This window comes from Oncorhynchus clarkii, chromosome 31, assembly GCF_045791955.1.
Source record: "Oncorhynchus clarkii lewisi isolate Uvic-CL-2024 chromosome 31, UVic_Ocla_1.0, whole genome shotgun sequence".
In the NCBI taxonomy this organism is placed as follows: Eukaryota; Metazoa; Chordata; class Actinopteri; order Salmoniformes; family Salmonidae; genus Oncorhynchus; species Oncorhynchus clarkii.
In genome coordinates this window covers 21,665,643-21,678,376 of record NC_092177.1, presented here as the reverse complement: position 1 = coordinate 21,678,376, position 12,734 = coordinate 21,665,643, and the positions used below count along the sequence as shown (strand labels likewise).

Below are 12,734 nucleotides of genomic sequence, written 5' to 3'. Positions count from 1 at the left end.
ATAGTGAACAGAGTTCTGTCCTAAAACGTAATGGTCCCTGTGATAGCTGGAAAGCCATAGCAGACAATTTATGGAATGAATGTAAAAAAAAAATGGTTATTTCCCTGTAGAAAATGACCAAGGAGCAGCTGTCGTGTGAGAAGACGGTCCTACAGAAGAACCTCCTGCACTACGAGGGACTCCATGGTCGACCTGTGACCAGAGAGGAAAGGCTGGTGGTCAAACCGCTGTACGACCGCTACCGTCTGGTCAAGCAGATGCTCACCCGCGCCAGCATCACCCCCATCATCGCTTCCCCCTCCAGCAAGCGACGCAACCACACCCTACAGCCCATCATCGAGGGAGAGACTGCCCACTTCTGTGACGAGATCAAGGAGGAGGAGGAGGGTGAAGTGGAGGAAGAGGAGGCCACATCCAAGGAGGAGGAAAAGAGCAGTGTGGAGCTCCAGAGCTTGGGGTCAGAGGTGATCATGGCTCTAGACCCAGTGTTCCAGCCCCAGACCAGCTCCCAGAGACACAGAGACAGCCTGCTCATGCCCAAGATGGAGGAAACCTCCGGGAAACTGGCCCTGGACCTGCGCCTGTCCAGCGCCAACGCCTCGTCAATGTGAGCACACGCGCGCACACACGCACACACACACACACACACATCACATCTGCATGCCACTACACTCCATTCACAACAGCCTCCTCATTCCTCAATAATCTGGCACAGTCACCAGTGTAATGCCATGTAGTTTACTACACACAAAACTGCACATCCAATTCCGAAAACGTCGGCCGTGGAGGTTAAATGGGCTCTAGCTCTGGCTGTCATATGACGTGTATTTAAAGCACCTGGAACAGGGTTGATGGCTATTAGAGGAGCTGGTCTGAGGAGTGTAAACTGGATAAGGCAGTAAATCTATCTAGGAGCGTGAGGGAGCACATAGCCCCGAGCGGCAGGGTAGCCTAGTGGTTAGGGCGTTGGGCCAGTAACCGAAAGGTTGCTGGATCGAATCACCGAGCTGACAAGGTAAAAATCATTTGTTCTGCCCCTGAACAAGGCATTTAACCCATACATAAATAGAAGCAATTTAGTCTTAATTATAGACTTAATTATAATAAACACAGAAATATGAGCCGTGGGTCATTAATATGGTCAAATCTGGGAACTATCATTTCTAAAACAAAACGGTTATTCTTTCAGTGAAATACTGAACTGTTCCGTATTTTATCTAACGGGTGGCATCCCTAAGTCTAAATATTGCTGTTACATTGCACAACCTTCAATGTTATTTCATAATTATGTAAAATTCTGGCAAATGAATTACGATCTTTGTTAGGAAGAAATGGTCTTCACACAGTTCGCAACGAGCCAGGCAGCCCAAACTGCTGCATATACCCTGACTCTGCTTGCACTGAACGCAAGAGAAGTGACACAATTTCCCTAGTTAAAAGAAATTCATGTTAGCAGGCAATATTGACTAAATATGCAGATTTAAAAAAATATACTTTTGTATTGATTTTTAAAAATACACTTGTGTATTGATTTTAAGGCATTGATGTTTATGGTTAGGTACACTTTGGTGCAACAACAGTGCTTTCTTTGCGAATGCGCTTGTTAAATCATCACCCGTTTGGCGAAGTAGGCTGCGATTCGATGATAAATTAACAGGCACCGCATTGATTATATGCAACGCAGGACAAGCTAGATAAACTAGTAATATCATCGACCATGTGTAGTTAACTAGTGATTATGTTAAGATTTGATTGTTTTTTTATAAAATAAGTTTAATGTTAACTAGCAACTTACCTTGGCTCCTTGCTGCACTCGCGTAACAGCTGGTCAGCCTGCCACGCAGTTTCCTCGTGGAGTGCAATATAATCGTCCATAATCCGTGTCCAAAAATGCAGATTACTGATTATGAAAACTTGAAATCGGCCCTGCCGATTAATCGGTCGACTACATATAGATACAGTGCCTTGCGAAAGTATTCGGCCCCCTTGAACTTTGCGACCTTTTGCCACATTTCAGGCTTCAAACATAAAGATATAAAACTGTATTTTTTTGTGAAGAATCAACAACAAGTGGGACACAATCATGAAGTGGAACGACATTTATTGGATATTTCAAACTTTTTTAACAAATCAAAAACTGAAAAATTGGGCGTGCAAAATTATTCAGCCCCTTTCAGTGCAGCAAACTCTCTCCAGAAGTTCAGTGAGGATCTCTGAATGATCCAATGTTGACCTAAATGACTAATGATGATAAATACAATCCACCTGTGTGTAATCAAGTCTCCGTATAAATGCACCTGCACTGGGATAGTCTCAGAGGTCCGTTAAAAGCGCAGAGAGCATCATGAAGAACAAGGAACACACCAGGCAGGTCCGAGATACTGCTGTGAAGAAGTTTAAAGCCGGATTTGGATACAAAAAGATTTCCCAAGCTTTAAACATCCCAAGGAGCACTGTGCAAGCGATAATATTGAAATGGAAGGAGTATCAGACCACTGCAAATCTACCAAGACCTGGCCGTCCGTCTAAACTTTCAGCTCATACAAGGAGAAGACTGATCAGAGATGCAGCCAAGAGGCCCATGATCACTCTGGATGAACTGCAGAGATCTACAGCTGAGGTGGGAGACTCTGTCCATAGGACAACAATCAGTCGTATATTGCACAAATCTGGCCTTTATGGAAGAGTGGCAAGAAGAAAGCCATTTCTTAAAGATATCCATAAAAAGTGTCGTTTAAAGTTTGCCACAAGCCACCTGGGAGACACACCAAACATGTGGAAGAAGGTGCTCTGGTCAGATGAAACCAAAATTGAACTTTTTGGCAACAATGCAAGACGTTATGTTTGGCGTAAAAGCAACACAGCTCATCACCATGAACACACCATCCCCACTGTCAAACATGGTGGTGGCAGCATCATGGTTTGGGCCTGCTTTTCTTCAGCAGGGACAGGGAAGATGGTTAAAATTGATGGGAAGATGGATGGAGCCAAATACAGGACCATTCTGTAAGAAAACCTGGTGGAGTCTGCAAAAGACCTGAGACTGGGACAGAGATTTGTCTTCCAACAAGACAATGATCCAAAACATAAAGCAAAATCTACAATGGAATGGTTCAAAAATAAACATTTCCAGGTGTTAGAATGGCCAAGTCAAAGTCCAGACCTGAATCCAATCGAGAATCTGTGGAAAGAACTGAAAACTGCTGTTCACAAATGCTCTCCATCCAACCTCACTGAGCTCGAGCTGTTTTGCAAGGAGGAATGGGAAAAAATGTCAGTCTCTCGATGTGCAAAACTGATAGAGACATACCCCAAGCGACTTACAGCTGTAATCGCAGCAAAAGGTGGCGCTACAAAGTATTAACTTAAGGGGGATGAATAATTTTGCACGCCCAATTTTTCAGTTTTTGATTTGTTAAAAAAGTTTTAAATATCCAATAAATGTCGTTCCACTTCATGATTGTGTCCCACTTGTTGTTGATTCTTCACAAAAAAATACAGTTTTATATCTTTATGTTTGAAGCCTGAAATGTGGCAAAAGGTCGCAAAGTTCAAGGGGGCCGAATACTTTCGCAAGGCACTGTAGATATCTATACAGTACCAGTCAAAAGTTTTGACACACCTACTCATTCAGGGGTTTTTCTTTATTTTTACTATTTTTACATTACATCAAAACTATGAAATGACACATATAGAATCATGTAGTAACCAAAAAAGTGTTAAATCTAAAACATTTTAAAATGTATTTTTCAAAGTAGCCCCGTCTTGCCTTGACAGCTTTGCACACTTTTGGCATTCTCTCAACCAGCTTCATGAGGAATGCTTTTCCAACAGTCTTGAACGAGTTCCCTGCTTTTCCTTCACTCTGCTGTCCAACTCATCCCAAACCATCTCAACTGGGTTGAGGTCTGTGGATTGTGGACGCCAGGTCATCTGATGTAGCACTCCATCACTCTCCTTCTTGGTCAAATAGCCCTTACACAGCCTGGGGGTCTGTTTTGGGTCATTGTCCTGTTGAAAAACAAATGATAGTACCACTAAGCGCAAACCAGATGGGATGGTGTTTCACTGCAGAATACTGTGGTAGCCATGCTGGTTAAGTGTGCCTTGAGTTTTAAATAAATCAGTGTCCCCAGCAAAGCACCATCACACCACCTCCTCCATGCTTGATGGTGGGACCACACATGCAGAGATCATCTGTTCATCTCCTCTGCGTCTCATAAAGACACGGCGGTTGGAACCAAAATTTTCACCGGTCTAATGTCCATTGCTCGTGTTTCTTGGCCCAATCAAATCTCTTCTTCTTATTGGTGTTCTGTAGTAGTTAGCATTTATTTGGGCTGCAATCTGAGGTGCAGTTAACGCTAATGAATTTATCCTCTGCAGCAGAGGTAACTCTGGGTCTTCCTTTCCTGTGGCGGTCCTCATGAGAGCCAGTTTTATCATAGCGTTTGATGGTTTTTGCGACTGCACTTGAAGAAACTTTAAAATTTCTTGACATTTTCCGGATTGACTCATCTTCATGTCTTAAAGTAATGATGGACTGTCGTTTCTTTTTGTTTATTTGATTTGTTCTTTTACCAAATAGCGCCATCTTCTGTATACCACCCCTACCTTGTCACAACACAACTGATTGGCTCAAACGCATTAAAGAAAGAAATTCCACAAATTTACTTTTAACTAGGCACACCTGTTAATTGAAATGCATTCCAGGTGACTACCTCATGAAGCTGGTTGAGAGAATGCCAAGAGTGTGCAAAGCTGTCATCAAGGAAAAGGGTGGCTGGCTACTTTGAATAATCTCAAAAATAATCTCACTTTTTTTTTTGGTTACTACATGATTCCATGTGTGTTATTTCATAGTTTTGATGTCTTCACTATTATTATACAATGTAGAAAATAAAAATAAAAACCCTTGAATGAGTAGGTGTCCAAACTTTTTGACTGTTACTACACACACACACACACACACACTGAACACTGAACACTGTGTTCTGCATTTCATTCTGTGATGAAACCCCTGGTTGAGATTGTCATGATGACCCCTCCTGTACAGGCCTGAGCTCCTGGAGCAGCTGTGGAAGGCCCGGGCTGAAAAGAAGAAGCTAAGGAACACCATCCGCCAGTTTGAGGATGAGTTCTACCAGCAGAACGGCAGGTCGGTACACACACACACACCTACATACAGTGCATTCGTAAATTATTTAGACCCCTTGACATGTTCCACATTTTGTTAGCCTTACTTTTATCCATTTTAAAATCAATCTACACACGATACCCCATAATGACAAAGCGAAAACAGGTTTTTCTAAATGTTTGCAAATGTATTAAAACAGAATTACCTTATTTACATAAGTATTCAGATCCTTTTCTATGAGACTCGAAATTGTGGTAAATTATATGAATATAATTTATATAATATAAGGTCCCACAGTTGATCGTGCATGTCAGAGCAAAAACCAAGCCATGAAGTTGAAGGAATTGTAGAGCTCCTAGACAGGATTGTCAAAGCACAAAAAAATTCTGCAGCATTGAAGGTCCCCAAGAACACAGTGGTCTCCATCATTCTTAAATGGAAGAAGTTTGGAACCACCAAGACTCTTCCTAGAGCTGGCCGCCCGGCATAACTGAGCAATCAGGGAAGAAGGGCTTTGATCAGAGAGGTGACCAAGAACTCGATGGTCAGGGAGGTGACCAAGAACTCGATGGTCAGGGAGGTGACCAAGAACTCGATGGTCAGAGAGGTGACCAAGAACTCGATGGTCAGAGAGGTGACCAAGAACTCGATGGTCAGAGAGGTGACCAAGAACTCGATGGTCACTCTGACAGAGCTCCAGTTTTCCAAATGGCACCTAAAGGACTCTGACCATGAGAAAAAAGATTCTCTGGTCTGATAAAACCAAGATCAGCTCTTTGGCCTGAATGCCAAGTGTCACGTCTGGAGGAATCCTGGCACCATTCCTACAAGTGAAGCATGGTGGTGGCAGCTTCATGCTGTGGGGATATTTTTCAGCTGTAGAGACTGGGAGACTAGTCAGGATTGAGGGAAAGATGAACAGAGCAAAGTACAGAGAGATCCTTGATGAAAACCTGCTCCCGAGCGCTTAGGACCTCATACTGGGGGCGAAGGTTCACATTCCAACAGGACAACAACCCAAAGCACACAGCCAAGACAACACAGGAGTGGATTTGGGACAAGTCTCTGAATGTTCTTGAGTGGCCCAGCCAGAGCCCGGACTTGAACCGGATCGAACATCTCTGGAGACCTGAAAATAGCTGTGCAGCGACGCTCCCCATCCAACGTGACAGACCTTGAGAGGATCTGCAGAGAAGAATGGGAGAAACTCACCAAATACAGGTGTGCCAAGCTTGTAGCTTCACACCTAAGAAGACTTGAGGCTGTAATCACTGCCAAAGGTGCTTCAACAGAGTACTGAGTAAATGGTCTGAATACTTATGTAAATGTGATATTTCTGTTGTTTTTTTTATACATTTGCAAACATTTCTAAAAACCTGTTTGCTTTGTCATTATGGGGTATTGTGTGTAAATTGATGAGGGAAAATAATTGAAACTATTTTAGAATAAGGAAAAAGTAAAGGGGTCTGAATACTTTACGAATGCACTGTACAGGGATGCTGAAGCTTTAGTACCTGCGTCAACCCCCCACTGTGACAGATGAAGCGCTTGGGATGACTAGTTGAGTTGTCTCAGACAGTGCTCCTGTCTTATTTACTACAACAGTTTCTTTGTTTATGATTGTTCAGCCTTCTGACGCATTAGACAACCGGCACGTATCAAACTGGTGTCTCAGGCCTTCTCCCTTTCCCTCGACAGGAACGTCCAGAAGGAGGACAGGCTACCCATGATGGACGAGTACAAAGAGTATAAACGGATCAAAGCCAAACTGCGCCTGCTGGAGGTGCTCATCAGCAAGCAGGATTCCTCGAAGTCTATCTAGAGCGAGAAGACGGAGGGAGGCCACCCTGCTTCCCTCCATCCACCTGACTGAAGGTCCCCCATCTCACCACGGGCTGACATGTCACCCCTACATGGCCCCTCCATTATCAACCATCCTCCTACCTGCACCCCTGAGAGACGGCACAGCATCCACCGTGTCTCACTACTGTCTCCCCAAAACCACCCATCAGATTCTGCCATCCCCAGCTAATGTTCAGTGTAGGCTCCTTTCTAAGGACTCTGATGAAGAGACCTCTTCATCCCACCAGTCAAGACTCGACACATTTCTTTCTACCTGTTTCATTCAGAGGAATTCCCTCTTCCTCTTTAGAGTTTAGTGTTTGTTTAAACTTAATTTTTTTCATTAACTTCATGTATGTTAGTTTCTCATACTGAGAAATCCTATTTAACAGGAGCGTGTAGTGTGTTGTAGTCGCCTGGCCACAAAATTAACTCTCCCTCCCTCAGAGCAAGGACACTGCTCATTCTATTTCCGATATTGATTCAGTTAACCAACTCCACTGTCATCATTCAACACTAGGATGTTTTTTTGTGTCGTCTTGAGTGAGATCTTTTTGGAAAAAGTAATTCATGTATGTTTTCTTGTACATAAATATTTACACATGTTTGTATGTTACAGTATGTCATTTTTCTTTAATGAAGAGATTCTCTCAAGTTTGAAAACAAACTTCCAGTTTTAAGTCTTATGCTATTCCAATTGTTCTATTATTACACAATTGCCACTATGGAAACTGAGCTTGTTTTATCAGTTGGGACTGGTTGTGCTCATCCTTTCTGTTTTTCTGTTTTAATATTCAGTCGTCACTGAAAGGAGTTTGACACACCAGGTGGGCAGGACAGCCAGTTAGGTTCATCACTTAGCATTGTTACCTTAACCGTCTCCATTTTGGCAATAAGGCTGGACGGCTTGACTTTAGCACATAAATATGTCCCAATTTATTTTACTTAAAGGCTTTCAATTGCAGAGTGGATCTTTGTGAGGTGTCTTATTGAGTTGTCTCTGATCTAAAGCTGTTCAAACTGCATCAGTATTATGCTAAATACAGCATATGGCTGTGTTACGGCGGGATGACACTGGTTGGTGAAGTGTATGGGATATGTCCCATAGTGAGCCAGTTTTTGGCCAGGCAATGTAGAGCCAGGTCATTGTCAGGTCCTGGGGAGTTGTCTGACCACAGAGCTCTGAGAAGGCTTTACCCTGGCCAAGCAGAACCAATAGCACCTCGACCCCTGTCATCAACAATTTGACCCTGTCCCTATTTATCCCAAAGTTCCTAAGGGCTTTGTTCGAAAGGTCACATGCAACTACAACAGAGTCAAAGTGATGCATGTTGGGAATGACACTGGGGTGTGTCTGGTCTTTTGGCGTCATGCCTCCTGTCTGCCACTCCGTAGATATTATCGACCCCAACCTTTTGACCCCTATCTAAACTAGCAGTCAACCCCGGGGCAGCCTCACATCACTATCCTTCAGAAGCTATCTGGACTTGACAAGACCAAGCAGGAACTTTGTCTGTTCAAATGACTAGTTCTAGTCCTGGCGATAAAATACACAAACCATTTAAGATCTGTTGTAGACTAGATGCCTACGCACTCCTTAGGGCAGGGTGGGGAATTACCGCTGTATGCTAGTTGTCCAGGAATGGTTTGGAATGAGAAGACATCCCCAGTGGCACTGACTTTAAAGATCTGCATCTGTTTCAGCAGGTAGAATAATGTCAGACCAACACACCCAGAATGACGGAATCTAGTCTTGCCTGAAGGACGTTTGCGCTGAACCAGGAGTTTGGCCTTCATCTCGCACTTCGTCTCTCACAGTCCTGTAACCTTTGTTTTGAGTTGACAGGGTTTGGTATACTGTATGTACGGGTGAACAGTGGAGAGGTTCTAGACGTTATTTGCACAGCATTCTGAGAATGCAGCCCTTGTTTTGGTCATAGATTTGTTCCTTTGTTTTAGAAGCACAATTTATATGGAAGGATGGACGTCAGATTTGTATTATTTTGAACACGTTTGACCCGTTTACTTTCTGTGATGTTCAAACATGAGTTTTTATTTGATTTTTATGACCATTATTTAGTATAATCTTTTTTGTAACCTTTCACTAATACTAATACAGTGTAGAATCTCTATTGGATAGGAATCTTCAGTGTTTTGTATAAGCTAGACTGTAGTTGGCTTGCATGGCAAAGATTTGTATTGTTTCTATTTTTGTGCCATGAAGATCAAGCAATAAATTAGCGTTAAGGCCTGTATCAATGGAATGTGGGGCCTTGTTAACCCTGTATGTGCATTTTCTGAGTATACGGCTGATTAATGTTTAATCTATTAATGGAACTAACTGTTTTCTACCTTGCAGACCAACCCATGAAACTGTCACTTGACTATAACTGCTGTGAGATTTCCACTGCAACTCAGTTTTCTTTCTGCTAAACCAGCATTTTTATAATTTTTGTTGTCAGCATAATGTTGTTTGGGGCACTGCTTAAACCAAATGTAACAAGATTATCAATATGGAGGCACATTTGGACCAAACTTTCCGATTTATATTATTTAAAAAGGAAACGAGTGAAATTGGTCGATCGATTTATTTCCATGTCCAATTCTCAAGGGCTTTTTTAACTAGATGATTTTTGCATTGTGCCTGCAGAGCCTGTTCATAGTCCTATGCCATCCCACGCATGTTTGTTTTTGTGGGCCGGTGGCAGGTTGCATTAACTGACCAGCCAATCAGCAACCGGCTCCCATCTATCTGTGGACCTGTGTTTTACTGAACAAAAAATGTAAACGCAACATGTAAAGTGTTGGTTTCAAGAGCTGAAATTAAAGATCCCTGAAATGTACCATATGAACAAAAAGCTTATTTCTCTCATGTTGTACATTTGTTCCTTTTGCCAAGATAATCCATCCACCTGACAGGTTTGGCATATCAAGAAGCTGATTAAACAGCATGATCATTACACAGCTGCATCTTATACTGGGGACAATAAAATGCCACTCTAAAATGTGCAGTTGTCACACAACACAATGCCACAGATGTCTCAAGTTGAGGGAGCGTACATGGTTTATGTTAGAGAAGTGAACATTAAATTCTCTGGCAACAGCTTTGGTGGACTTTCTTGCAGTGGTTTTAGAGAATTTGGCAGTATGTCCAACAGGCCTCACAACCGCAGACCACGTGTAAACACACCAGCCCAGGACCTCCATATATGGCTTCTTCACCTGCGGGATCATCCGAGACCGGACCGATGATGAAACTGAGTATTTCTGTCTGTGGGGAAAAACTCATTCTGATTGGCTGGGCCTGGCTCCTCAGTAGAAAACCATATGGATTTCACATGACAGGGCATAGGCCCACCCACGGCTGAGCTCCTGCCCAGTCATGTGAAATCCATAGATTAGGGCCTAGTTTATTTATTTCAATTGACTGATTATATGGAGTGTAACAGAGTCAAATCTTTATTTTTGTTCAGTATGTATATGTTTGAACACTTGTTTTCCTTTATTTACAAATTATGAAGTAAAATCAGAAATGACGTACATTAAAATGCATACAAAAATAAAGATTCTAATTTCCGTGCCTTTTTGCTGAAGTTGTCTTGGGTTCAACCTGAGGGGAAAGGTTACATTAGCTTTATTGAAAAATGTACTGCGACGTATAAAGCTCCGTATCCATGCAACAACTAGGTGGTTTACAGTCCATTGAGTCAGGTGAAGGCTATTAAGAGCTGAAATGTGTTTTTATGGAGGCCAGAGATGTCTGTGAGGAGAGGGTGACCATGACCCGGCCAAATGAGAGGAAAAACTATTGAGTCTGCAGGGAATGGAGGTCAGCATGCAAGGCCACTGTTGGAACCAGCTTAATCTGTGATATATTACACCAGAAGCCCCATTTATACCTGCTTTTAACATGTGTCCTTTGTCTGGATCTTGCCCACATTTTCAGGTAGGAGTAGACAATCAAAAGACACATTGTGATCTGATTGTGATTAGATCTTACAAGTGTAGACAGATTTGGACAGAAAAGAAACCATTTAAACCATCATTATCCACCTAAAACCATTGACAGATGGCACCATTGACTGATTACATCAATACATTTCTTACAATAAATCAATGTTATTTTGAATAGCTGTGAAATAATTAGCATAAAGGAAGGGACCAGGGAATCTGGTCACCATGCAGACACAGTGGATGGAAAACAAACACTTTTTAATACCATGCGTAAACACATTTCTTGAAATGTGGGCACAATCAGAATGTGGACAAGATCATGACAAAGGATCCATTTTAGCACCAGGGAGGTGTAAACAGGGCTAGAGATACACATAAATCCATCTCCCTGGGCCCCTGACTTACCATAGCACATGTTGATCAGCTGACCATCTGTAGGCTTTATCAAATGAATCTTTAACCAAATGTAGTGAATGATCAATGTATCCCTGAGACAAACATTTTAAAATGTCATTGCCAATCACACACTACCAGGGGAGAGCATGGCCAGGTTGTCTTTTTTATGCGTTACTGCTGCCCTCTAGTGTTCACAACCATCAATAACACTTGGGTAAAACTGAAGTCACACTTTATTTGGAGAGTCGCCCTAGACGGCCAATAGATTCTCAAACTACAAAGTGCAACAATTTGTTTGGGTTAAGATTATGGCTAAGGTCAGGGTTGAGCTGGATGTGGACATGAATCCATTCTAAGGGTTAGGGTTGCAGTTAGGATAGGGTTGAGGTTATGAAAAGATTAGGACCAGGGTTAGGGTTGCGGTTATGGTGGGTTAGGACTAGGGTTAGGGTTATGGTGAAACTAGGGGGAAATTGACCTTAAAGAAGACAAGCAAAGCACAGGCACATGCTCTCTAATTCTATTGCTCCTAGGGATCCATATTTCTAAAAGAAAGATAAGAAGATCTTTCTATAAGAAATGTGAAATGTGAAAACATTCAAAGAGTGTAAGTGTAGAGCCAAGACCTGGTCTAGTAACCTCTATCTAATGAACCCTTTGAACCTTTCACCTATTACTACCAGTCAGGGCAATGAGATTGAGACTGTAACCTCTTGTAAATATCTTGGAATTTTAATTGATGACAGCCTCTCTATTAAATTGCATATTCAACAACGTACAAAAACATTTAAGCTGAAGTTTCGATTTTATTTTAGGAATAAGGCCTGTTTTTCTTTTGAAGCCAGAAGGAGGATAGTATCAGCTACATTTATGCCTTTACTAGACTATGGGGATATTTTATATATGAATGCTTCCGCTCAGTGTTTGAGATCAATTGACACTCTTAACCATGGCGAACTGAGATTTATTTTAAACTGCAAAACCCTTACGCACCACTGCACTTTATATACCAGGGTTGGCTGGCCTTCTCTAGTCACTCGTAGGCTCAGTCACTGGTAGACTTTTATTTACAAAGACATTTTGGGTTTACTACCATTTTATTTGGGCATTTTTATTGTTCAGAAATGTGGTGGGCACTCTCTTCATTCGCTGGACTTTATCCTGCTAACTGTTCCAAATGTCCGAACTGAATTTGGTAAAAGGGCTTTTATGTACTCTGTGCCATCGTCTTGGAACACCTTACAAAATACTTTTAAACTGGAAGAACTTGTCTCGATTGGTGTTTTTAAATCATTGATGAAGGATTTTGAGACTGATTCCCTGACCTGTCACTGTTTTTAATTTGCTGTTTTATGATTTTGTTATACTCTTGTGAATTCTATGGTTTTTACTAGATTACTTGTAG

The 12,734-nt window shown here is 42.1% G+C and overlaps 2 protein-coding genes across 4 annotated transcripts in view; one reads left to right on the top strand and one right to left on the bottom strand.

Annotated features, from left to right (window-relative positions):
- LOC139391079 (protein FAM13B-like) overlaps nt 1-10,434 on the top strand; it is a 63,078-nt gene extending 52,644 nt beyond the window's left edge. For all 3 annotated transcript variants that reach the window (XM_071138586.1, XM_071138583.1, XM_071138585.1), the window contains 3 exons: nt 111-607; nt 5,057-5,158; nt 6,836-10,434. In XM_071138586.1, the coding sequence (XP_070994687.1) occupies nt 111-607; nt 5,057-5,158; nt 6,836-6,959 (723 nt within the window). In that variant the 3' untranslated portion in view covers nt 6,960-10,434. The remainder of the gene's footprint in view (nt 1-110; nt 608-5,056; nt 5,159-6,835) is intronic.
- The window catches only part of LOC139391080 (kelch-like protein 3), a 26,463-nt gene continuing 24,144 nt past the window's right edge, over nt 10,416-12,734 (bottom strand). Inside the window, exon 15 of the mRNA XM_071138588.1 lies at nt 10,416-10,589. Coding sequence (XP_070994689.1) covers nt 10,585-10,589 — 5 coding nt within the window. The 3' untranslated portion in view covers nt 10,416-10,584. The remainder of the gene's footprint in view (nt 10,590-12,734) is intronic.